This window comes from Aulonocara stuartgranti (genome assembly GCF_965226115.1).
Source record: "Aulonocara stuartgranti genome assembly, chromosome: 11".
Classification (NCBI taxonomy): domain Eukaryota; kingdom Metazoa; phylum Chordata; class Actinopteri; order Cichliformes; family Cichlidae; genus Aulonocara; species Aulonocara stuartgranti.
Genome location: NC_138947.1, coordinates 23274167 through 23301753, shown reverse-complemented (window position 1 = coordinate 23301753; position 27587 = coordinate 23274167). Strand labels below are relative to the sequence as shown.

The window sequence follows — 27587 nt, the reverse complement described above, 5'->3', positions numbered from 1 at the left end:
CTGGGACTCTCCACCATTTGACCTTAGAACTGAAGAAGCTTCTCGGATGAGAGGTGAAACGTCTTCAAGCAACTTAAAGAAGTCCAGACGCTTTTCTTTGCAAGCTCCTTTGACTACGATGACCTGGATGACTGAGAACCTTCACAGACATTTTGCAATAAATCAAAATTTTAATCTGAAAAATGTCAAAAAGTGCAACCTGGCATAATCAGTACTTTTCTCAAATAACTGTAAAAAGTTTTAAAGTCTTAGCTACATATTCTCCGGCTCCCCTCCAGCGCTGCAGAGCATTTTACCATCTTTCAGCTCATTGTTTGGTTTTTGTTTGGCCTGCTTTCACTGCTTGTCTTTTAACCACTGATTCCAGACACAGCAGGCAACCAAAAAGACGCCTGCACACTACAAAAACCAACAAAAAGCACAGATGCACCAAGTTTATAGTTATCTTGTAAAAACGGTGAAATATTTAGCATCTAAATGGTCATTTAAATTCTATTTCACAGAGGAAAACCAAGGTTAGCGAGTTGCTTAAAGCAGTGAAGCCAAACCAGCAAACCAGCAAATACAGGGCTGGAGAGAAATTAACCTTGATAAGCAAGTGCTGACTTGAGCATTATGGGGGAATCGGCAGCCATAGTCAGCCAGATATATCTCTAAGGGACCAGGTAGAAACCAAAGAGACATTCTCATCCGAGTACAAAAGTAAAGCATGGAATGACAAAAGCAAAGAGAAAAGCTGCTTGGAGAAGACAAAAGGTAAATATGCGGTGTCTTTAGAGGTTGTGATACCTTGTGAAAAAGACATTTTTTCCATCCTTGTCTTTTAAGCTTTTGACCTCGTGATGAAATGGACAGGCTGGCCACAACAAACTCCACCTTGAATGTCAAACACATCCCGCTGTGCATAATATTACCTGAGCTTCTGTATAATTTGATTCATGGCTCGATCCATCTGCCTAGACTTCACAAAAAAAGAGCAACCATATGCAGTGATTTTCTGCCCCGCTTTTGTCCTCCCCGTATAAATTATAAAAGTTCCCGATTGGCACCAGGCTGAAAGACAACATCACAGTCTTTTATTTTTAACTTTATTCCCCTTTTTTTAGACTAACCCTCGACTTTCTCCTTTACAAGGACTTGCAAGAGGAAGCAACTTCATGTAGTACAAGGGTCACAGCTGTGGAAAAAAAATTACTACGTTGTTTTTGCCATTTGCCCCCAGCAAACAGCAAATGTATTTGAGCCTTTAGGCAGGTAAAGTAACTGACAGGAAGGGAAGCAGGAAAAAGGGTGCCATCAACAATCTGTGACGTACTGAGCATGAATGATAAGAAAATCTGGCACTAAACAAGTCCAACTGCCAGGTTTAGAATCTATGAGTAGACAGGTGAGAACAGGTGTGTGTGAGTGGGCGGGAAGGACAGGTGCCTGGGATTGGTACAGTCTGAGGACATCTAGTGGCTGCATGGAGATTTTACACAGCAAACAGCCACTAGATGGCTCAGCAACATCATCTTAAATCCAAACAGGATGATTAGCCTTAATTCAAAGACCAAGCACATGTCATTAACCAACCACAGTTCGTCGGTAAAAAGCTGCAGGAGTGTTTGCCCAGTTCCAATCCTGGATGCTATTACTGTTCAGCAGCTTTTGTCTCCTTTGCACAATTAAGCTTCAACAACCTGAGCCAGGTTTACTGTCTGTGTGCTGCTGTTGTTTGGATAAAGAGCTTGAAGTGCTCAAGACAGCATGCATTTAGCCATCAAACACATGTATAAAACCCTCTAGACTAAGCTTTCAACCCACTTGTGGAGGCTAAAGTGGTTTAATTAGCTAACTGCAGCTAATTAGATCCATCAGTAAGAGTGAGCAAAATCAATAGTCTCATTATGGAAATGGAAGCCTGTTGTGGTAAACAACAGTAAACTGGTTTAGTATAATTAACCAATAAAAAGACCTGATTCAAAGGTAATACTGACTCTAGTATCGCTTAATGTTTGGGATGCATGCTATAAATCGTGGCAGCTGATTGGAAACGTTTCCAAAAACCACTTACTTTGTCTTACTGGCATGTTGAGACTGATTAGTTATTAATGGCTGCACCTCTGTTGTTGGCAGCAAAATCCAATTACTCCATAAACACAGTACTGGAGTATCTGTGTGATGTATGGTGTGTTTTCAGTACATAAATTATCTGTCACAGAGACAACTTCCACAGGACGGTTACGGGCCTCCCTCTGTGATGTGTCAGTAACCAAAATAATTAATCAGTGCTGCTTTCGACTGACGAGTATCAGCAGGATGGCAGCGTCGCACCACTGATGTGGTAATCTGCGATCATGCTTCGTCGCAGTAGGTTAAACGCCACCTGGGAGCGCCACATCCCAGCAGCACGTTTGAATTTGCATCACTATAATACTGTGTGAGAAATTCAAAGGTGCTCTCCTCTGTGTGTTATCCCAGGTAAGATGGACACAATGTAAAAAAAGGAAGTGAGAGGGCACGGCTTCTCCTTTCCACATGAAAGGTGAAGTGAAATATCACCGTGCTGTCTGACGGCAAAAGATATTGAGCATAAAAAAATAGTAGGTATATAGATGCCCCATTGAAATGTAGTAACCTGTGGAAAGAGGATAAAAGCTTCGATCACCTATTTGTTATTCAATCTGCTTCAGTCGTGCCTTGGAAAGAGCTGCTAAAGAAAAAGAACCAGTTTTTGAAAGGAAGCTTAATTCGATGGCACTCAGACTTGAGGGGACAAACAAAGCAAAGTCATAAAGATCATCGAGCCGTCTCCCATCCTCTTGCTGCTCGCTTGCCTCTTTTGCATCTCCAATTAAGACTCCCTCCTTTGCGCCATAGAGGCAATTTCCCCTCTATCTCATCTCCTCTCGTGTTATAATGGGCGACCGTGGCTCAGGGGGTTGGGAATCGCATCTGTAACCGGAAGGTCGCCGGTTCGATCCCTGGGCTCTCTGTCCTGGTCGTTGTGTCCTTGGGCAAGACACTTTACCCTACTTGCCTACTGGTGTTGGCCAGAGGGGCCGATGGCGCGATATGGCAGCCTCGCTTCTGTCAGTCTGCCCCGGGGCAGCTGTGGCTACAACTGTAGCTGCCTCCACCAGTGTATGAATGTGAGAGTGAATGAATAGTGGCATTGTAAAGCGCTTTGGGTGCCTTGAAAAGCGCTATATAAATCCAATCCATTATTATTATTATTATTATTATCTCTTCACCAGCAGCCCTGTGGGCAAGCTAGGCATATAGTAGACATCACAAAGTGGCTGAACAGTGAGGATGACAGAAGTCCAGAGGAGCTCCAGAATGATTCTGTTTTTCTCCATCTTTGCATGCATCTGCTGTACTCCTGACATTTTTGGTGAACAAAAAACTTTATATGCGAATCTATGCTCCCAGTGGGAGAGGCAATAGAAACAAGGTTTTCTTTAAACCCCCCAAAATGTGTAGAGATGAGCATGAAGATACGGATTCAACTATTAATTAATGTAAAGAAGGTTTCAGCTGTAACTAAATCTGCCTTTTTAGCAATGTTGTTGGAAAATCCACAAGGCAATTTCAGTCACAGGCTTACTATAATAGACACAGAGTGAGTGAGTGAGTGTGTATTAGTCTTCAAACTCAAACTTCAAATATTTATGTAGATCCTATGTTTGTAACTTGATCTATATCCACAGCATATAGATCATATATCGTTAGCTTCATAGCATAAGTGCCTAAGTCATTGACTTAGGCAATTATGCTATGAAGCTAACGATATGACATCATCGTGTTGCCTAGGAACTACCAATGGGCTAGAATGACAATTTTTTTTTTTAGGAGATGAACAGCATCTCCTGTATCGATTTAGTTTTTTTTTTAAATAATAATCTATCACTCCTAACCAGTCATGATGGATGGCTGCCCCTTCCTGAATGTTATTCCTCCACTTAAAAGGGAGTTTTTCCTTCCCACTGTTGCCAAGTGGTTGCTCATAGGGGCCTGTCTGATTACTGGGATCATTGTAGGGTCTTTACTGGACAATATAAATTGACTGTGACTTGGTGCTATATAAATGAAATTGAACTGAGTTGAAATTACTTTCCTGGAACAGCTTGATATTTAATTTCTCCATCAAGTATCAGTTTACAAACATTATGATCAGGCCAAACAACACTGCTGCATGGGGATGTACTATTGATATAATGATCTTATTATGACAATAACAGTGAACTCAAAACTATGCTTACTGAACGAGACAGTGAAAAAAATGATTACAGTACATCAGACTTTCATTTTTCATAACTAAATATCCCCGTGTAGTTGTTCTTTTAATATTTCTAATATTTAAATTTGCAAACACCATTTAAAAACAACTCTAAAATCTATATGCAATCTGATCAATACGATGCTCCTGCTACAACACAATGCTACAATGCTTTATTTGTACATTCAAAATCTTTATTTGAGGTGAATGGTTGTCAGAAAGGTTATAACTCAAAGGCTAATTCACTATTTTAATTTCTTTTGATGTCATGAACTCATTTTTCGGTTCTCTCTTTCTCTTTTATTTCAAAGTTTTCTTAAAATGATGAAATTATTATTGATGTTCCTGTTTGATAAACTGGAGTCACAATGCACCAGATTATTACTAGTAGAGTATAGCACTTCTCTCCATCCTTTTAACCATCATCTAAACAACTCAGCCTTTAACACAGTGTCTGCATTCCTCCGCTTTCTCCGTTTGTTCTTGTTCCAAACTGAACCTCTGGAATAGACCTTAAATGCCCCTCATGAGTAAGACCTTAACTACAAATTGCTCCTACTTAAATGTTTCTCTTGAGAGTTGTGGAGATGTTAATTCACTATTTTCCATTAAAACACCTGGTAAACTTTTCTCAGGAGAATTTTATAACAGTAAAAAGAAAACAGTGATAATTTTGGACAGAAAAAAAGGGAATAACACCAAAACAATTAACTTTTAACCGTGATCAAACTTGAGTTTGCTGATTTTCCAGATAAGCCCATTAGTATATCAAAAGTATAAAAGGAGAGCGGATATAATCTATTATAACAACCGCATTTGAAATAAATGCTAATGTTGCATTTATTATCAGAATCAGAGAAACTTAGTAATCCCAGAGCCAATTGAGTTGTCATAGCAGCAAATATACAACAAACACTCAGTGAGTGTAGAAACAGAATTATGATAGATAAATATGTAGTAGGAAACTATTTCATTATTATTAGTCTTATTTATCCAGATAAAAGTCTCACTGAGTTTAAAATCTCTTTTTTCAAGCGAGAGCTGGCCAACCTGAAGTTACAACAAATGCAACAAAACCAATAAAACAAATAGAGAAACGGACACAAACATGTGAATCATATGCAATAACAGATCATTGAAAGCAGTCACGCTGACCAAAAGACCTATTCTGCTGTTCATTTAAAATCGACTTGCACTCCCTCACTATAGTTGCGGCCAGTGTTGGGAAGGTTACTTTTAAAATGTATTCCATTACAGATTACAGAATACATGCCCCAAAATGTATTCTGTAACGTATTCCGTTACGTTACTCAATGAGAGTAATGTATTCTGAATACTTTGGATTACTTAATATATTATCATGCTTTTTACAACTACGTGAATGTACTATTGCTGTGATTTATTACTGTTACTGAAGGTCCGCGGCACCGAACTGGACCTCTGACTAATACGGTTCCGTGTCGGGCTCGTAGCCGAAAAATAGCTTTAGTTTGTTGTGTCAGTCAACTTTGCTAGCGAGAGACAGAGAGAGGCGTTGAAAGGCTGCTCCAACGGAACTTATTGTTTCGGAGGAAAACACGAACACGGTGTACAGTCGAGTCTTAATAGCTTACTTACAACTGGGCTCATCGGGCACTCTTCTTGGCTGCAGTGGTTATTATTATATTTACATGCTTCCAGCTCCCGTTTTTGCTCGATGACAGCTCATACTTTTCCACTCGCCTTTTTCTCCCTCCTCGCGCTCACAGACACATAACGTGTATGGCAGTCCATTCTCCCTGCAGCACGGACTACACTGCCCATGATGCTACATTCTTTAGAGCTATACCTGTAGCATTCTGCCTATTAGCTTAGCACAACAACAAAAAGGCGCTCTCTCACCCAGGAAACATGCAGAGAGAGAGCGTCACCCTGTAACCATGGCAACCGTAACGCTGCCACCTGTAACAACAGAAGGTAGCTGTCAAACAAAACCCAAACAGTCCTGACCCGCGACAATATGAAACCGGAAAGTACTGCCGTGTAATCCATTTATTTCAACAAAGCAACTGTATTCTAAATACCACCTTTTTAAACAGTAACTGTAACGGAATACAGTTACTCATATTTTGTATTTTAAATACGTAACGGCGGTACATGTATTCCGTTACTCCCCAACACTGGTTGCGGCAATTTCCGGAAATAGGGGCAGTGTATTTTAAATTCTTTGCATTATATTGTGAGAGCGTGGGCTTTTCTGGTTGTGGTTTCAACCCTGGACACACAAACAAGAAGGAACCAGCCCAAGCAGAGATTTAGAGATAAAAACCAACCACTGGACGAGTGTGCAGATATACAGATGTAACCAGACAGTCATGTGTTTAAATGTTCACTATATGAATTAAAAAATAATGTTGCTTGATATGCTCTAAAAATCAATGAATGCATGTTTAAATCAAAAACTACAGTTCCCTTCAACTTCCTACTTGTCTTTCCCCACATCATTATTATTATTATTATTATTATTATTATTATTATTTTAATTAAGACACGTTATACACGCAAGTGGAAAAAAAACATGTGCAAGAGTAGTTGCAGACAGACAAATATAATATTTTAAATTGTTCCAGTAAAAACAGTGAATGCAGTTTTTTTAAGCTTGTTTCATGTCTAGGCAGCAAAGTATTTTACATCAATTTTTTCCAAGTTCAGTGTGAAACCAACAAAAAGGTGATGTTAAAATGTCCCGCGACCTGACAAGGTAAGTGCTGTGTTTAAATTCAATCAAGGAACGGAGGTCAGCAGGCAATCTCTGCAGCAGAGCCTTGTAAATAAAAATAGAAAGCTGCTGCTTTAGATTTGCTCAGTCCAAATTTTTCATATATGATACAGTGGGGTGTAAGAAAGCCGTCTGTGATGAGTCGTCATCCACTGTGATACTGAGAAACAAGAGGCCTTTAAGGTGGCAACAGAAGCATGCATGTAAACAATGTCATCAGAATCAAGCGCAAACAAAATTGTGGATTGAACATTGAGAAACAAGATTTGTTTGCATATAAAAATCCAATTTTCATTTTTAATTTTCTTGACTTGCTCCCAACTCCAAGATCCAGGTGGATGAGTTATAGAAAAATTCACTCCACTTGGAATTTATATAGCAGGGGAAAATATCAAAAGAGGCCAAAACTGCATTGTATGATAATATACTTTTTGATTAGGTAAAGTTGGACATTTTAGCACGGGACTATGTGGGAACTAAATCTCTTTCACTCTGAATACCTACTTTACATTGTATCTCCCTTTGTATACAAATGTGAAGACTCATTCAATCTACTTTGCAATGCAGCAGAGCACTTACATTTACACGTAACATGAGAGGAAAAAACTTACAAAAACCATAGTTACAGTAGCAAAAATGGAAGATTTTCACAGAACAAAACAGAAGAGAATGTAAACACTTACAGTACCACAGAGAGACGCTGTGTAATGGTACATTACAGCAACAAAACAGTGCTGGGATTCAGCGGGCATACAGTCGCTCCTCACTGCTTAGGCCCAGATTCTGATCGACCTCACACCTAATGCTCTCCCTGGCACTCTTTTATATCTTAGAGCATACTGTTGTCTTCACCCTGCTTTACTTCACATGCACAAACACACATCCTTATTCCACTTCTTTAATGAGCACACTGTAAAATGTTTATTTGAGCATCATGCATGTATTAGAGCTGGGCGATAGAACGATAACGATATGTATCGCGATATAACTTTTACTCGATAGAGAAATTAAGCTATCGCGATAGACCTCGCCGCTCTTGTCCTCTTAAAAAAAAAAAAAGGTCAGCCAATCCAAATTAGGTAGCGCAGAGCCGAACCAATCACAGCCGCAGCGTCACGTCGCGTGACTTGTTACGTACAGCACAAGTGCCAAGCCGCACGTGTGTTTGTTTGGGAAGCAGCCAGCGGGTAATGGAGGAAATGAGTGTGCCGACTAGAAAAATCAACCGAGCGTGACCGAAGAGAAAACAGACGATGGTTCCAATGCCGGAGAGATTGTCGAACGGAAGAGCCATAGAAGTTCCGTAGTTTGAAGGTATTTCGGCTATTTCAAGTCTGACAAAAAACAGAGTAGCGTGCACTGTAAATTGTGCCGAAAGCAAGTCTGGAAATACAATAAACTGGTGCATGCGTCACACTGTGCGCCACGTTATTGTTTCGGTGAAATGAATTTCTACAATACTGTTACTGTTAATTCTACTCTCTGCAGTGTTTAAATGCTTACATATACACACAGTTACTGTCCGTCCACACATACGACTCGGTTCTGCTTCTATGCCCCAGCTTTGTTTACTTTTTCCCACCGAGGCTTCTAGACTTCTGATTGGCCAGTATTTCTGCACGGTTAGGAATCTAGCGCCACCTGCTGCTTTGGCATGTTCATAGCAGCGTTTTCCTTCATTTCTGCCTTTATGTGTGGACGGGATTATTTTTTAAAACGAAAACGGAAAATCTCAGTTTTCAAAAATACCCGTGTACGTGTGGACGTAGCCTCAGTCTCTGACTGGAAGCGCTAATTCGTCATTCGGCTTTTGTGAGACTAAAGTAACTGTTAAAACTGTTTGAAAAGCTCAGCTATACAACAAGGAGAGATTGAGAATTTCCTTTTAGTTCTCAGTTTATTTGATATTGACAAAAGTTAGTCAGTTTTGTCTGTTCTTCTGTAAAACAAACTAAGATTTATTTTTAGAATTAATATTTTGTTTCTAAGTGGAATTGACAATTTAGTCTGTTTCGTTTGTTCTATTTTGAAACTTAAACGCTTTAGCGGCTGCCTTTTGTGTAGTTTGCAATATTTGCCTTTATTTATCTGAAAAAGTCTCATGTTCCTTAAGTACATCTACCCTGTTGAACTTATTATGGGAAATAAATATTTAAATAAAAACAAGCTGCTGATTATTTCACATTTTACTTGTGAGCAACGGCACATTTAAATCTTACAAATATAGTTATTTGGCTTATATCATGATAGATATCGTTATCGCCTGAAATGAAAAAAACATATCGTGATATGAAAAAATCTCATGTATTGAACATATTTTTGGAGAGCAAAATTACTCATCATAAACTTTGCCTCTTTAGGTCACAATGACATAAGTGACAGGATGTTTAAGACTCATACTGATATCGATATTGGATTTAAAACTCTGATATATCACTTGATAAATGAAAATAGTTTCCCTGTGCCGATATACTGGCTAAAAGCTAACAAAATCCGTCTCAGCTACTCTCTTACTCACGTGGGTTGCCACAGCAGCCAGCACTTTTCCTAAACAACAACCCTAATGGACTTGTGTCTCCTCTCAGCATCAAACCAAGGATCTTTAGTTTGTTAGTTGCATGTGTAAACCACTACACTACGGAGCCATTACAGGCAAACACCTAATATCAGCTTGCTGATATATTGGTTTGGGCTCTACCTGTTTTAGCAAAATGTTTTAGCAAAAACCTGAAGAAAAAAAAAAAAGAGACTCCTTGCTCTGTTTCATAAAAACAAAACTGAAAGATTTGACATATTTTTTTTGATAACTTTTACTGTCATTCAAGAAGGAAAGTGCCAAATCAAACATGCAGATCCACTGGAGAAAATAAGGAAGTGGCCAAAAAGTATCTACTCAAGCTAGCTGGGTTGGTTAGCAGCTACCCAGCTTTACCCTAATGATAATGGCCGAAAGGCTTAAAGCATTCTAAACAGCATCCTTATCTCATCTTTTTAATACAATCTGTTTAAAACTGAGATGAGGAGAAATTTTACAGCTTTATTGTCTATAGGACATTAGAGCATCTCTGTAGAGGTTTTGACCTAAGTGTTGATAAATACCACTGATATAAAGCTTGGGATGACATTTCTTGCTTTCAAGCCTCAATATGTAAGCAAACTGTGCATGCAGTATGAATCTGTTGTTCTTGAGGCAAGCATTTTCAAATATAAAATATAAACTGAATTTAATATAACAATCCATCTCAGCGGAAAACGCATCCAGTCGATATGGCCGCAACCACCATGAATCTACCGCAGCACACTCCATTAACCCAGAGGACTGGCCGGTCCTAAGATAAGTCAGCAAGTGCGAATCACAGGCAGAAAGAAAATGGAAAATAAGGGTTTGGCGTCAAATGTCCCACAGACTGGAAGTGGCATAATGATGGATGCTCATAAGCCTGTCAAAAAACTCAACCTACCTGCCAGCAAAGCAGTCAGGGAGACCGTCGACCAGTCCAAGCAATTACAGATTCAGCTAGACTGCAGCCTGCATCCACAGTATGTAAGAGAATCCCTCAGGGTTTTTATAGAGCGGAGGTGAGGATGTCAGCAGGCTCCAGTCAGGCAGGCCCCACAAACACTGGCTTCTGTGTCTTCTCACCTCATTCTAGTTTATTTTGAGAAGATTTGGAATTCTAGGATGTGCCATTTAAATGAAAGATAACCTGCAAGTATCATAATCGTTCAAGAGAAACATGAATCGGTATTATCTTTAAGATTTGATGAGTGTTGAAATAGGTGATTTTCTTCATCTGCAGGCGTATAGATAATGATGTACTTTTGGAAAACAGTAATATCTATCTCTGCAACATTCTCCCTCTTTGAATTTTTATGTATATTTACAGCATATTTTTTGTAATGATTTATTTTTTCTTTTATTTCCTCTTTTAAAAAGACAACAACAGTCCAACGGCTGGTTATTTGCTCCTCCGAAGATGCCAGAGCGAGAAGATGTGGTACAGATGTGACACTAGCATACATTTTTGGTTTATTCTGACTTTTTCTCTAAAGGTTAAACAACTCTGGGGGACTTCCGGTTGAGCTTTGATGGAGTAGGACGCGAGTCTGGGAGCTCCCGCCGATTTCGATTAAATTGTTATTTATTCGCGCGTTTTGGCCGTATTTTCAGTCCTGTTTTGGTTTGTGGATTGTCTTGTTGAGAAGTTTTACTCGGGCCGGCGTAAAATGGCAGCAAAAAATGTTAAAACCCGCAGTACTATTCAGACACAACTGAGGCCTAGTTTGCAAACCGCGACCACACCCGCGAGTGAGCCGTCGTCTCCTGCAAAGCCCCCCACATGTCAAGCTAATCCTGATATTGAGGCTCTCAAGGTCGAGTTGCTGGCTTCGCTGAGGAAAGATATCGCCGACATCTTTAAAAAGGAACTTCAGGATACTCTGGGTGATGCTTTGTCTACCATTAAGTTCGACCTGCAGGCGGTGAAGACGCAGCTGGCGATCGATAAAGCTGCAAATGACGCTACCATGTCTGAGCTAAAAGGTACGGTGAAGGAGATGGAGCACGCACTTACTGTCTGCTCTGATGATATAGCTGAGATGAAAAACACTATCAAGGGTCTCACAGCTCATGTAGCCAAGCTGGAAAGTAAGTGTGAAGATTTGGAGTCCAGATCGCGGCGCAACAATGTTAGGATAGTGGGAGTACCGGAGGGCCCTGACACGTGCACCACTGTCGCCGTAGCTTCCTTGCTAAAAGAAGCATTTGATCTGGGGAAGGAGCCGCTTTTGGATCGTTCGCACAGGACCCTCCAACCCGCACCTAAGCCTGGCGACCGTCCACGAGCCATTGTATGCAGGTTTCATTACCACACTGACTGTGTCGACATTTTACGACGTGCTAGAGAACGCCGACAGATTAAAGTTGGAGATCGGACCATCTCAGTCTTCCCCGACTACACCGCCAGGGTGGCACGGGCTCGTGCTGCATTCAACACGGTCAGGCAGCAACTCCGTGGCATTGACGGTGTTCGGTATGGCCTGCTTCATCCAGCGCGACTCCGCATCACATATAAGGGTGTCGAGAAGGACTTTGTTTCGGCAGAGGAGGCCAGTGATTATGTCAAAACTTTGATTTCTGGGTGAGCCTCGTTAGCTCCTCAGTTTGATACTGTAATGCTGCTAAGGGTTCACGGTCTCCTTAGGTTTAACGCCACCCGTGCATTGTTTTCTTAGGCCATTGTGCTGGTTATTGTACTGTTGGTGTGCTGGTTCCTTTTATTTTCATTGTTATTTATTGAAACTGGATCATATAATATACTCTTGAACTTCGGACCAGTCCGGCACAATCTTCTCCAAGCTTGCTGCATTGATTTGCATAGGACTGAGTTGTTTTTCGTTTCTGTTAAAATTTTATTTATTTTTTTGTTTGGTTGTTTTTGTTTTAATTGTTTATCTATTTATGTATGTTGTTTTTGTTTTTTGTTTTTTTAAATTTTATGCACTTTCGGTGATTTGTTGGAAAGTTCTCCTTCTGAGGAAGTCATATTTTGTACTGTGAGATCTTTTTTTGGTTGGTTGGTTTCCTTTTTATTTTTTCCCTTTTTAAAAAAAACATGTTTACTGTTACGCGCACACTGTTATGCTGTGGAGAAGTTGGTGAGAGGTTATTTTTCCCTCTCTCGCTTTTATTTTTATTTAGACAACAATTAGTCCAGTCACTTCGGTGAATCATTTTTGCTACTTTGGGGGTACACTGCTGTCTCCTTTGTTCTGTTCTGTGGAGACTTGGGGGTGTATTTGTGTTCAGGGTTGGGTTGGGGGGGGGGGGCTGTCCCATTTCGGCTCTTCATGGCCACTGGCATTTTGGTTTGGTCTTTTTCCTCTTCCTTTTTGTAAATGGTTAATGGAAATATAGACCCCAGCATTGCTGGGTCAGGTATGCCTCTTAGATTCATTAGTTGGAATATCAGAGGTATGGGTAACCCTGTTAAGAGATCTAAGGTTTTTACTCACTTGAAACGTCTAAATTCTGACATAGCATTTTTACAGGAGACTCATCTTCGCATTAAGGATCATTATAGGTTATATTGCCCTTGGGTAGGTCAGGTCTTTCACTCAAATTTTAATTCGAAGGCTAGAGGAGTGGCCATTCTCATTAATAAGAAAGTTCAATTCACTTTGACCAATGTTGTCGCTGATAGGAACGGTAGATACATCATTGTTGCTGGTACCCTAATGCAGAAAAAGGTTTTGTTGGTAAATGTATATGCCCCGAATTTTGATGATGCTGAATTCGCTAATAGATTGCTGAGTAACATCCCCTTTCTGAATACACATTTGCTTATCCTTGGTGGTGATCTGAATTGTGTTTTTGATCCAATTTTGGATCGATCTAGTCCTCGTAATTTGACTCAATCATCTATGTCTAAAACATTCTCAGATTTTATGAAACAGAATGATCTTGTTGATCCATGGAGATTTCGCAACCCTTCAATCAAAAAATTTTCATTCTTCTCTCAGGTCCACCAGTCTTATTCCAGGATTGATTATTTTTTCATCGACAGAACTCTTAATTCATGTGTTAATTCTTCCGACTATTCTGGTATTGTAATATCTGATCATTCTCCTCTGCTATTGGATGTTCATCTTTCTACCCATAAACGTAGCCCTCCACTTTGGAGATTTAACTCTCTCCTTCTGGCGGATAAAGAATTTTGTGAATTTATTTCAGGCTCTATTGAGGAGTTCTTGTCCTTCAATCAGGATGATTCTGTCTCATATTCTCTGCTATGGGAGACTCTTAAATGCTACCTGAGAGGTCAAGTTATTTCTTACTCTGTCCGTGCTAATAAAAAGATTAATGCCAGGCTTAAAGAACTTATAGCTGCAATTAGTAACCTTGATCAAAGTTATACACTGAACCCTTCTCCAGAATTACTGAAGCAGCGCCTTGATTTGCAAGCAGAATTTGATCTTATGTCAACCAAAGAGGCTGAGCACTTATTACTACGCAGTCGTGGCTCATATTACGAATATGGTGACAAGGCTAGTCGCTTGTTGGCACATCAGTTACGACGTCAGGCCTCCTCGCGTGTGATCCCCATTATTAAACACTCTGATGACAATATTACTACAGATCCCTTGGAAATTAATTCTACCTTTAAAACATTTTACTCTTTGTTGTACAGGTCCGAATTTCCCACGGATAAAGCTAAAATGAATGCATTTCTTCATAATCTTTCAAATCCTGTTATTGGTGCTAATGATGCGGGGCAATTGGACTCCCCATTATCTGTTGAAGAAGTATTAAAAGCTATTACAGCTATGCAGTCTAATAAAGCCCCGGGCCCGGATGGGTTTCCAATTGAATTCTATAAAACATTTATTGGTAAATTGGCACCATTGCTTTTGTCTGTGTTTAACGAATCCTTGGAAACCGGTTCATTACCACCTACTTTCACACAAGCAACCATAGCGCTCCTTCTCAAAAATGACAAGGACCCAGCCTCCTGTGGTTCCTACAGGCCATTATCTCTGCTTAATGCCGATGCAAAGGTATTGGCTAAAGTAATTTCATCTCGCCTTGAGGATGTGCTTCCTCGAATTATATCTGAAGAGCAGAATGGCTTTATAAAGGGACGGCAATTGTTTTTTAATACCCGTACACTCTTTAATGTTATTTACTCAAAGCGTCTATCTGAACTTCCTGAACTTGTGATTTCTTTAGATGCTGAAAAGGCTTTCGATAGGGTGGAGTGGGAGTACTTGTTTGCAGTTTTAGAGAAATTTGGTTTTGGTGATAAATTTATTTCCTGGATTCGGCTTCTTTATTCGTCCCCTAAAGCCAGTGTTCATACTAATGATGTTTACTCTGATTATTTTGCGCTGGGTCGTGGTTGTCGTCAAGGTTGCCCTTTGTCTCCCTTACTCTTTGCCATTGCCATCGAGCCTCTGTCTATTACATTGCGATCTTCTTCTGTATTCAGGGGAATCATCCGTAATGGAATTACACATAAAGTATCATTGTATGCGGATGACTTGTTATTATATATGACTGACCCCGCATGCTCCATCCCTGCTGTTTTAAGTATTCTGGAGAACTTCAGTTCGTTTTCAGGTTATAAATTGAATTTGGGGAAAAGTGAGTGTTTTCCTGTTAATACGGCAGCACGTCAACTTCAACAGTCCAATCTACCCTTTCGTCTCAGTCCGTCTGGGTTTAAGTACTTAGGGATTAACGTGACTCGCTCTCTAGCTGGCCTTAAATCAGCAAATTTGTCTCCTCTTATATCTAGGGTCACATCTGATATTCAAAGATGGGGTAATCTCCCCCTTTCTTTAATCGGTAAGATTAACGTTGTTAAAATGAACATCTTACCAAAATTTTTATTTTTATTTCAGTCAATTCCCTTATTTTTGCCGAAACAATTTTTTGTTTCACTGGACAAGATTATTGGTTCTTTCATTTGGGGAGGGAAGCCACCTAGGGTCTCTAAAACTTTGCTGCAGCGATGCAGATTTAGTGGAGGACTTGCATTACCTAATTTTTTAGTCTATTACTGGGCCGCTCACATCCATAAACTTTGCTACTGGCTAAAATCTTCTGGTTCCTCGTGGTGTAAATTGGAGCTATCATCATGTAAGGGCTCTTCTTTACCGGCTTTGCTCTATTCCTCTTTACCCGTGAGACCCTCTCTGTACACTGATAATCAGGTGGTTCTTAACACACTCAAAATCTGGTTTCAGTTTAGACGTCACTTTAATTTTGTAATGCCGTCTTCCTCGGGTCCTCTAAGCGAAAACCATTTGTTTCCCCCTTCACTTTTGGACTCGACATTTTCAGTGTGGTGTGACAAGGGTATAAAACAGTTCAAACATTTATATGTGGATGGTGTTTTCGATAGTTTTCCCAACTTGTCTTCTCGTTACAATCTCCCTGTTACCCATTTGTTTCGCTATTTTCAAATTCGAAATTTTGTTGCTAAGTGTTTCCCAAATTTCCCCTCTTTACCTCCAGAACAGCAGTGGGAAACTACGTTATCATTTGTTCCTCATCACAGAGGAACCATTTCGAAACTCTATGATGCTATTCTGTCTTTTAGTAACCACTCTAATGTTAAGCTTAAGCGTACATGGGAAGAAGAACTGGGATTTCGAATACATGAGGAGTCTTGGGAACGGGCTATAACGAGGATACGATCTTCCACCTCCTGTGCTCGTCTTGGACTTATTCAATTTAAGGTCATACACAGGGTGCATTTCTCTAAGTCTAGACTTTCTGAATTGTATCCAGAAGTGGAAAATAAATGTGATAAATGCCATGGTTCTCCTTGTCACCTTAGCCACATGTTTTTTCTGTGTCCTGAGCTACAAGGTTTCTGGACAAGGTATTTTGCTATTATGTCAACTGTTCTTGGGGTAACTCTTCATCCTTGTCCTCTGATTGCTGTGTTTGGGATTCCTGCTCGCTCACTTACACTTGATTCCACACAAAGGGATATTATAGCCTTCACATCCCTATTAGCGAGACGTCTAATATTGTTGCATTGGAAGTCTGCTAAGTATCCTACTATTTCCCGGTGGCTTAAAGATGTCATGTTTTTTTTAAAACTTGAAAAAATTAAATATACGTTGAGAGGTTGCACAGCCAAATTTTTTCACAAGTGGCAACCCTTTATCTCTTATTTTGCTAGTCTAGAGGTATTGCCTGTTTAAATCTACTTTTGTTACTGTTATATTCCTCTAATATGTTTGATGGTTGTGTTGATCTGTGTGGGACTGGGGGGGGGGGCGTTGTGTTTTGTTTTTTTGTTTTTTTTGTTGGTTTTTTTTCATATATATATATATATATATATATATATGTGTGTATATATGCCCATGTCATACGACTGCTTCCACAAGGTTTGACAGATGACCCAAAGACATTTTTCAGAACTGTGCAGGCTTGTTTAGATATTTTTTGACAAAGTCTAGTCTGGTCTTCTTTTTCTTGAGTGTAACCAGTGGTTTGCACTTTGTTCACCTCTGTACTCACATTGATGAAAGACTCACTTCCTTGTAAACCTTGACAAGATGAACCTAACTCTTTGAGAGTATTCTTGACATGGTTAGATGCCGTTGTTTTCATTTACCATGGAAATAATTCTGTGATCATGCACTTTAGTTGTCTTCTGTAGTCTTTCAGGCATTTTAGTATTGCTAAGCTAGTTATTGGCTCAGTGGGGCGATCGTGGCTCAAGAGTTGGCAGTTCGTCTTGTAACCGGAAGGTGTGTCGTTGTGTCCTTGGGCAAGACACTTCACCTACTGGTGATGGCCAGAGGGGCCGATGGCGCGATATGGCAGCCTCGCTTCTGTCAGTCTGCCCCAGGGCAGCTGTGGCTACAACTGTAGCTTGCCTCCACCAGTGTGTGAATGTGAGAGTGACTGAATTGTGAAGTGCTTTGGGTGCCTAGAAAAGTGCTATATAGATGCAATCCATTATCATTATTAATGCATTCATTCTTTTCAAGTATGAACAACATTGTGATTTAGAAACTTCAGAAGTTATTGCGATCTCTGATAGATGTATTTTGGGTTTTCAGTCCAATGATGGCTTCCCTCACATGCATCAACACTGTATTTGGGCTTCATGTATAAAATTTCTGCAAGAAGCTATAAAATACAAATTCAACACTTTGAATCAACTTCATATATTAGACTACAATGGCACATATTATTCTGCCTAATTTTTCATAACACCGACAGGGAACCGGCCTGACCTGGCTGTGAAACTACTTGTTATTCAGTTGTCCAATTACTTTTGACCCTCAAAAAATAGGCGACAGTTTATAAAAAGTTGATGCAAAATTACTGTTAAACCCCTTAAATTAAAGCTAATAGTCTGCAGTTTAATTTCTATTGTTTGACTTCAAATTCACAAAAACTACAAATATGTGTCTTTGTCCAACAAATTGTTGACCTCACTGTATAAGCCTGAGAAAAAAAAAAACACGTTTGCTTGGCTGAACATATCAAGCCACTTTTTTCCTCTAACACTTTTTTTTGGCAGAAGCGCCGTCTCACCCATGAGAGAAGACAAATCACCAGTCCACCAGAGGACCCAAGAGGAAAGTCACTCACACTCATATTCACACTCAAAAGCGCTTTGGACCTTCCAGTACAACAAACTTACGTGTCTTTGAACTGAGAAGACACGTGTAACAGTTGTGTGACTCAAACACATTGTGCCTAACTACTAATCGTGGACCATAGAGACTGCAGACAAATGAAATGGGGGGGTGTCTGTAAAAATGCATTGTGTTTTATTAAAGTGTTGGAAAAACAAAGTCAAGGAACACTGAAGTGGCTCTGGCGTATTGTTGTGGCCCAAATGCCAAACCTCTGGTCTAAAAGATACACCTACTGCTGTATTTTGATAGTGGTAGTGCAGACCGATGCACACTCTGCTATGGCTATTTGATTAGTTCGAGATCTGGAGACTGATGAAAACTGCTGCATCTGACTGAGACTGTTTTTATATTCTCTGGATCCTGGAAGAGATCACTACCATTATCACATAAGAAAGATAATCAATCAGGAAAAAGTCTCAATGGCAACAAGGTTCTTTTTTGGGAGAGAGCTTCTTTTTTGGGGGGGGGTCAAGAGTTTGGCATTTTCACCTTTATAAAGGAAAAGCTAAAGTGGGAATTTAGAGATCAGAGGTCAGGGAAGAGTCAGGCCATTTCCTCGAGATTAACAGCTCTTCGTAAGGAAGTTATGAAGGATTTATTAGAAGCTGCCAATCCGCCACCATGCCTCAGAAGCTTTAAAATGGGAGTACTGCTTTAAGAACAGCACACTCCTAACTCTACAGGTGACTTCATCCTTTAAGCCAGATGTCAATGGTAATAAAGCTGAAGCCTGAATATTTGTAACCCCAGAGGTAACCCTTGTCATCACACACTGTATCCAGGGACACAGCGATGAATAATAGATGCAACCAAGGCACACCTCCTTTGATCATTACGACCAAAAACAACTGATATCAAGCAAAACTTCAAAAGAAAGAAGGACTTTTTTAAAAAAAAAATCTGTTAAATATGACTAGCATGAACTGTTTCACATAAAGATTCAAGCTAAAGCACAGCTTAGGGGGTGGGCGGGTGTCACACTGGACACATATATAAAAGCACATGTAATGAATCACATACCTTGAGCAATAGCTATGGACTCGAACCTGTGCAGCTCTCTGAGCAGACAGGTGCGTTCAGACGGATGAAGGCTATAAATAAACTCCTTGGCTCCTCGGGGTGAGTTGAGGGGCTCCATCGGCTCCTTCAGGGGGTGTGTGCCCAGATGACACCGCTGCACCACCACGGAGAGCGGGGTCTCCGAGGCGAGCTGCACCGGGGATGCTAGGGCGGGCGTTTGGTGGGTTTTGAGCGCGGCTCCGGTCAGACCAGTCCCGGCTCTGAGAGAGAAGGCAGGCCGCAGGACTCTCCGCAAGCAGGGCAGCATCTCTGAGATGGGGAAGTAGAGCGAAGAGCCGGAAACCTGATGGAGCAGAGCAGGCGACACCAGGCCTGGTTATCACCACTTTAAACGCGCACTCACCTAAAACCACATGGCGTAAAGATTTATATAATTATTTATCTCCAGTGTGCAACAATCGCGTCAACAGCCATCGCACGATAACATCCTGTACCCTCCACAGACAGCCAGGCTTACTTAACAGGAGCAAGAACCGGCCTGGCAATGATCACCACACTGACCATGTCGACGAAAAAATATTGATTGGAGCGGATTGAACGCATTTTCTTGGAAACCCAAAGGTGAAAAAACAGATTTGCCAGTTTTCTAACTTGACTTATCGGACTCACCTCAGTCGATGCTCCGCTGTCCCGTCCAACAACCTCCACAGGAAACCTTGAAAACAGTGAGGTCGCTCCGGCTCATACGCGTTCCTCCTTTAAATCCGGTGAGATTTTGCGAAGCCCAAAACCTTTATAACTAGCTGGGTGTTTATACTTAATCGCATTTTTGCGAGCCTGGAGCCCTGTCGGTGTAACCTCTGGCTGACAGGATAATGTGTGAAGCGGATGGGAGGGCACTTAAGCGGCCAGCAGCCCTGGAAATATTTTCCAATGGCAGCGCCGCTTTCCTCCGTGCGTAGCCGTGACGGCACCGCCACACGCACGTACAGTCAGGACTACACTGACGGTATGAGATGATTTTATGCCACATCATCTCATAAATGATCTTTATTTGCTTTATTATTATTATTATTATCATCGTTAATATTTTTTAAAAATGTTGGTAACCTTTCAGAAGTCAGTGTTGTGCGTATTCTCGCGAGGATACATTCTTACTGTGATTTCGCGCATCATCTGTGGTGTTTATAGTGATAAAGGTCTGTGTTTGTCTCCTGGGTGTGTGCCCATCACTCCCTCTGCTGTTATGCACGTGGAGCATTTGAATTATTCAGCCAGATAAGACAAAACTACCACGACGAAACATGACATCATGTGGAAGTTATTCGTTTTAGAAGGAGAAGCCCGCACCTCAAGGAAAAGTAGTGTCTGTTTCTCATGCGGTTTCTTTTGCTTCCTTTTTTTTGACTGTTTAAATGAGTAGTCCACTGACTATTTCATTGATAAGTATTTCCAGGCCTCTAAGGATGGGTGAAGTAATAAAAAAAATCCAAGTCGAAGCCTTGAATCAGGTTTGGATGTTTAAACTTGGATAAGGGCGGCCCCTGGTGGCCAAAATCAGGGATAACATTTCTATATTATTAATTAGAAATAACTTCTCGTGTTTAGGCACATTTTAATTAGTGCTTTGTGATCCTGCAAAGGTTGGTATTGATCCGACAGCAAGTAAATACAGGATCAGTATTGCCGACACCAATACTTTCAGCCTATAAGTGTACCTTATATAGGGGAGAGCAGATTTATAAAATCATCATCAGTAAAACACTTTTACTTTCCATAAAAACTAGTGAACAAAACAAATAAATCTTTTAACATTTCATGTTTTGTTTTTTTAAATTGGGCTTTTTGGACACCTGGGACGTACTTGTGCTGATCCTACCCACTAGTATCGATTCAATAGTAATACCTGCTTTGGTATCGATGCCATTTATTTTCGGATTGATCCACCCACCTAATTTTAATCAGTATGTGTTCATAAGGGCAGCACTGTGATTAGCACCGTTGCCTCACAGCAAGAAAGTTTGAATCCACCTTCTGGGTAGGGCCTTTCTGTGTGGAGTTTGCATGTTCTCAGTGGGTTCTCACTGCCATGCCTTCCTCCCACAGTTCACAGACATGCAGTTTGTCGGGGTAGGTTAACTGTTGACTCTGAATATTCTCTCTCTCACTCACTCACTCACTCACTCACTCACTCCATATTCGAGAAGACACAAAGCCAAAACAAAATTAATATTCTTTATTATATTGCTAAAGCTGTCATAACAACATTTTTACCTCCTAAACAAAATGCATTAAAGCCTGAACTCTACAGGGACAGACTGAGAGGTCAACTCTCTGTGGGGAAGGAAAACAGCTAAAAACTAAACTGGAAAACAGACTTAACTATACTTTAAAACTTTCACAAACTATAAACTTCTTATAGGATATACTGACATTTGGCAAATATAATATTTATATATATTTATGCTAGTAATTTAAATATGGGACTTACAGGTTAATGATACAAGTTTTAAATGAGTGGACGGAGGTTTGCAAGGCGCAATCTGTTTAGCAAACTCCACTTTCAGTTCAGTCTCCAGGGGGAAAAAATCATCACTTTAAACAATAATTTACAAAAAAAAAAAAAAGAGAGTTGGGTTTTATCGTTCCCACTCAGATGAAAATGCGCCGTTTGGACTGAACTGAAGTGGGTGCAGCTCTGCACGAGACCTGGGCTCATAATACTGATGAGACTCAAAACCACACCTGCTTTTTCTTACAAAAAACAAAACTGTGCTTTCAAACCATCTTATCTGAATTCATGATGCAAAATATACAGATGTGTGAAATAAGGGACTGACAGCGGGACAGTCGTGAACATTTGACTGAAAACTTTAGACGGCACTGATCGAGGGAACAGCTCTGCCACTCTGATATTTTATAGTAAGTATAAAAATAGAGACGAGTTGAGGAGGAAGACATTTAAAGAATGAGAAATGAAATAAATTAAAATCGTGTGAGATCCTGGACTAACTAAATAATATTTACAATTTCAAACATCCTGTAGTAGCCATGGTCTCACAGTGCTTGAACTGAAATGAAAATCAAATACAGACCAAGTGACACTAACTAGCCTGTTTAGCCTCTGGTCTAAGGACGGGCCTAGTATCTCATCTTATATGATAGTTTTTATGCGATTTCCTTGTCGATACCATAATCATCTTTGTAAAAACAACCAAAAACAACAAAACAAACCTAATTTAAAGTGGCAGTTGTAAAAACGTGGTCTGAAGTCTGAAGGACAGAAACATCATGGCGTTAACAAAAATACCATTTAACTCTGAAATAATGCTTCAGGTTCAATAAAATGTTTAGTTCTCTCTCTCTTTTTAAACAGAGACAGTATATACTTTGAGATTTATTGCTGCCGCTGTGAGCAATCAACGCCAAGCAGCTCAAACTGTGGTCAATAAATGACAAACAAAGGAAAGAGGTCGTATATTAACACGAGAACCTCTGACAAGGTTTAATCTGCCACCCATGAACGTGTAGAGATTGCAGATTAAATGAGTCACAAACTGAGGAGAAGTACACCCAATCCACTTGGAGGCAGTGCAGTATGATGATCCTTATGTCCCTGTTAAAAGATGTGGAACTGATTGATTTTGAACGATTGAACGAGCGATGCCGACACTCCCCGGTAACACAGACGTGCAAAATTATTTACAAAGCGTGTCAATATGAACCCTTATAAAGAAGAACAGGACACAACTTTAGTCTCTCTTAATGTCACAGCGTCAAACATGTTACACTTTAGTCACACTGTAGCCTCCTACGACTCCAAATGCAACGCAGTCATTTCCTTTGCTTTTGTTTGGTTTTCTTTAGGAGCTTCCTGTGCTCATGGTGTCTCTGAGTATCGATGCATACTGCATTTAAGTCTTTGAACTGTGACTGGAAGCTCAGCACCTATGAACAGCCATCAGGGCGTGCCTCCAAATAAGCACTGATGCAGGTCAGGAGTTGCCAAAAATGGAGCCATCAAAGGCCAGCCGCTGAAGCCGTTACTGTAATAGAGCACTTTAATATCGCTCTCTCGAGGGCGTGTCGTACCTGCAGAGGTTATTGCCAAGTCATCAACAGTAAGAATGCTGATCCCACCGCAACAGTACAGTGCACTCCCAAAACACTGAGTCTGTGTACACATAATATACAGTACTTTTTTTTCCCCCACTCAGAGGAGACGTAAGTATTGTGTGAATGTGTGAAAATAATGAGTGATCAGTGTGGTGCTACTTATTAACAAAAACATGCTGTTTTATGCTGCTCTTTTACATCTGTGGGCCTGGAATTACAGCTTATACAAGGATTAGCACAAATGGCCTCATCCAGAGTGAGTTATTAACCTGGCTTTATATCATTTCTGAGGCAACGTAAGCCCAATAAGACAACTGCTATTGTCTTTTCTTTGAGTGATTGTAAATGGGGGCTGTAGCAGGAGGTTCTCACAGGTGACGAAAGCCAGCAGATACCACTGATATTGCAATGTGTTACAAGAAGCCTTTTAAGTTTACACATTGCACTTCTTATCTGCAACGTTCCTTTTTCCTAAAGCTTCTGACCTAATTTACAAATGAGGTCACACGTCTCCTGCGACCTTTGCCGAATCACGCGATGCGTGGTGCAGAGCGATCGTTGGTGAAGGTTCTCTTGAGCTTGACCCCTTTGCGGATGGCCATCAGCATGTCTCCTTCTTCTTGCTCTCCTGAATCATCTCCTCCTCCCTCCTGTCTCATCTCACTCTGAAGGTGCTGCTGGCTCACATAGTTGGGTAGATTGGGAGGGTTGGTTGTGGCCTGACCGCTCCAGGACGCCATGGGTAGCGTGCCGGGATCCTCCTCTCCTGTAAATGTTGGAGAACTGGGGGATTCTTCTCTGCCTACCATCTCCTCGCCTCTGTTCCCATTAACAGCTCCTGGCATATCAGGCACCGTGGGGATCTTTACAGGAACGACAGGAGTGCGAATGGGAATGGGGCCTGTACCTGTAACGGAGCCCGAACGGCGTCCAGAAGGTTTAGATGAAGGCGTGCGGCGGATCGTGGCAACTCCAGGGGTCACAATAACTGGACCGTGGCCTGTAGAAATGCGAAGAGAGGCATTTTGGGAACTGATGGTCACGATATTTTATCACCAACATTAAGAAAGTGGCCAAAACAGTTACCTGTAGGCGTAGGAGGATACTGTGCAGTAGGAGTAGATGCATAAGCGCCTGTGTGGATTGGTGTGGGGGGATAAGGCCCCGTGTGGTAGGCCCCCGGGCCAGGATAAGGTACCTGACTGCTGGGTAGCCCCGCTGTGGAGGCTGGGCGTTTGGCCTGGAACATACGTCTGTAGGACTGAGTGATATCACTATTTCTGGGGATGGTGGAGGACTTATCAAAGTCAGACTGCTGCTGCTCAGACTCTGGGTCTCCAGCCATTGAGAAGTAGTCGTAGTCTGATACTGGAATGAAACAAAGAAATAAGCAGTGTATGCACCCAGCCACGTGACGTATGATATGATGCTAGCAAGTTAAAAAGAAGCAGAGAACTGGTGAGTGTGCTACCTTGTGACGGTATAGTATCCTCAGAGCAGCAGGGTGTGTTGGTCTGTGTGCTGTAGCCACTGGAGCACTGGATAGAGTCTCTACTGGACCTCTGGGTGTCCAGTTCCAGACCTCTGGATAAGGCCAGAGCCAGATCATCCTGGGCCTCGATATCCCCGGCCTGGAGAAAAACAGATGCAATCAACCAACAAAAAGAAAGAAAAAACAAAACATTTAGTAACAATCTGAATGTTTGCCTGGAACCAGTCAGGTACAATTCATTAAAGTCATTAAAGTCATTAAATTCAACCCATTAAAGTCATTAAATGGGGACATTAGTGGTGGGAGGCTATTCATATCATCGAAATTCCAGGACAAAAACATTGGCCTGCAAGTAGTTTAACGTGGGTTCACCTGAAAGTCAAGTATCACAGTTGGCAATACACAGACTGATCTCCGTTTACAGACTTCATGAGTTAGTAGCAGTAAGATAGAAATGAATCACAGAGGAATTTTTATTTGACTAGCAAATGACCACAGCTTTTAAGCATTAGGGAGGGATCTAAGCAGAAACCATGTGGTGCTTCTCGGCATAAAAAGCCATGAAAAATTGAGATGAAGTTAATTGAAGTTAATCAACAATTTATGGAGAGCATTCATGTAAAGTAGACCAGTAAATTTCTCACCAGTTGCTATTATTAACAGTATATTTGTCCAACACAAGAAGAGATAAAAAACAGGCTAAACAGTAAGAAGTGCAAATGAGATTCCTTAATTAGGAAAAACGTGTTACAGAGAGACCAAAAACCCAAAAGAACATTTGGCTGAATCCTCACTGGCGAACTAACAGCATGCTTGTTTAATCAGTTAACAAAAAGAGGGAGACAGCGACAAAAAACTGACCCTGACAGCCGCAGGTGTGTTCCTGTTCTTGTCTTGCACTAATGCTGATTGGCTTGGTGTTTGCAATGCAGCTGGAGCTGCGGTCTGGGCAGAGGGCGGGCTATTATCACAGTTCATACTCCCATTACTGTCCACCACAGCTGGACTCTCCTTGTCTTTCTTTCTCCGTAACGTGTTGACCATAGGCTGGTCATAAGGCCCAGGCTTCGCCCAGTCCTGTTAAAAAACGAGATGCAGATGTCAGTGTTTGTTGTTCATACTACATTTTTGGACTCAACTAAAGTAGGTAAACAACATAAAGAAAACCCAAATAATTCACTGAATGTGTGTTCAAACTGTAGACAAGGAGGACGGAAATATGTCGATCGTCAACTCAGAGGAGATGGACAAACCTTCCAGCTGGGGACTCGTGATGAAGGCATCATGGGGGAACCCAATGTGCAGTAGGGAGGGTAGTCTGGCAGCAAGGCTGATGCAGGACGTGACCATGAACGAGTGGGGCAGGAGGTGGAGGTTGAGGAGGAGGGAGGGAAGAAGGGGAAGGCAGTGTTTGACACTGAGCCCAAACTGCCCCCGTTGCTATGCAGGTAGGGGGAACTGGCTGGGCTGTAGTGGTCGAAACCATTGGACAACTGTTTGCGTGCATGCCGATCAGGAGGAGGGATGAGAACAGAAAGAAGACAAGCAAACAAATGTGTAATGGGATAAATCGTTTAAATGATAAAACAGTGGAAAATAAAAACAAAACATAACTGAGGATAACTCAAGTACAGGAAACACAAAAAATATACTAATCAAATCAACACAGAAGAAAGGAACTGCTCACGGATGCTGAAATGAATGAAAACTGGAGATGCACATACAGCATACAGAGTATCTTTGCATTACACTGAATCGATGGCATACACACCCGGGTTTAGAGTTTAGTATGAGGAAAGCATGTTGCGTGTGTAAAGCTTATAAGATTCATTGTGGATGAGTGTTTATCACCTTGTCAGTAGAGGGCTGAGGTGCAGTAGTATCTGCTAGTGAAGAAGGGGTGCTGCAGTCACTATGCAGCAGCCCTGTCTCTGACATCTCAGAGGGGCTGGAAGTGGGACAAGCCTGGGACAGCGAGGGCAGCGGCAAACAGGCAGTGACACGAGACCAGAAGGAGAGAGGAGCGGTAAAAGGAGGAGGGAGACATCACAGACGGACGTGTAAAAGGAAAGAATCAAAAGATAGACATGTCAGCAGGTAGCGAGATAGAAGCAGTTTGTTAAGAAAGCAGAGGCAACTTTTTCACTGTTCTCAGCAGTTAGTGCAGTGCACAGCCGAATGACTGCAGAAGAGGTGCACTGGGAGTCAAACCAGCATTAAATGTATGGACATCAGCAGTGCGAGGGTGAGTGCTGGAGGCTGGAAACACAAAGTTCCTTGTGATGTGTAAAGTGTGAGCTGTGAGGCCGTTCTCTTTCAGCTACTGTAACTACACCAAGAAAGAGGCAACGAGGAGGCCGATTCCCAGGACTGTACTGTAAATGGGTCAGAGTTAGACTTGCCAAACCACATTCAGTGCATCATAAAAACTTGGAGCCTAACTCTACCAATGTGTTCTGGACAGGGGAACTCTGGTTGCTGGCATGCCAAGACAACATCAACTAGTGCAGCTGCTCTCAGTGCTGATCTCCAACCGCGGAGCCCGCACAGACGATCCCTTGGACTACCTCGCAGACGATTAGATAAAAGTGACAGACTCAGACCTGCTGATAGAGACATGCTCTTAGCGACTGTAAAACATAATGTTGATGCTCTAACATGCAATTTTGCTGTAATTCATTTAATGAAAATACAATACACACCGCAGTCTGTCACAGCGGTTGACTTTTTAATAGCAGGATGGGCCTGACCCGTTTTGCCCTGGG

The 27587-nt window shown here is 41.3% G+C and overlaps 2 protein-coding genes across 9 annotated transcripts in view; both read right to left on the bottom strand.

Annotated features, from left to right (window-relative positions):
• The window catches only part of LOC309717002 (transmembrane protein 65-like), a 47867-nt gene extending 27630 nt beyond the window's left edge, over nt 1–20237 (bottom strand). Inside the window, exons 1-2 of one of the 2 annotated variants that reach the window (XM_082551183.1) lie at nt 19884–20237; nt 19215–19617 (exon numbers count right to left, since the gene is read on the bottom strand). In XM_082551183.1, the coding sequence (XP_082407309.1) occupies nt 19215–19521 (307 nt within the window). In that variant the 5' untranslated portion in view covers nt 19522–19617; nt 19884–20237. The remainder of the gene's footprint in view (nt 1–19214; nt 19618–19883) is intronic. The other variant, XM_082551182.1, reaches the window with a different exon arrangement.
• Nucleotides 20238–21435: 1198 nt separating this feature from the next.
• The window catches only part of LOC309716787 (protein MTSS 1-like), a 46467-nt gene continuing 40315 nt past the window's right edge, over nt 21436–27587 (bottom strand). For 5 of the 7 annotated variants that reach the window (XM_082550821.1, XM_082550825.1, XM_082550820.1 and 2 more), the window contains 6 exons: nt 26674–26787; nt 26076–26315; nt 25684–25899; nt 24802–24961; nt 24417–24698; nt 21436–24330 (listed from right to left, as the gene is read on the bottom strand). In XM_082550821.1, the coding sequence (XP_082406947.1) occupies nt 23861–24330; nt 24417–24698; nt 24802–24961; nt 25684–25899; nt 26076–26315; nt 26674–26787 (1482 nt within the window). In that variant the 3' untranslated portion in view covers nt 21436–23860. The remainder of the gene's footprint in view (nt 24331–24416; nt 24699–24801; nt 24962–25683; nt 25900–26075; nt 26316–26673; nt 26788–27587) is intronic. The other 2 variants (XM_082550826.1, XM_082550824.1) reach the window with 2 other exon arrangements.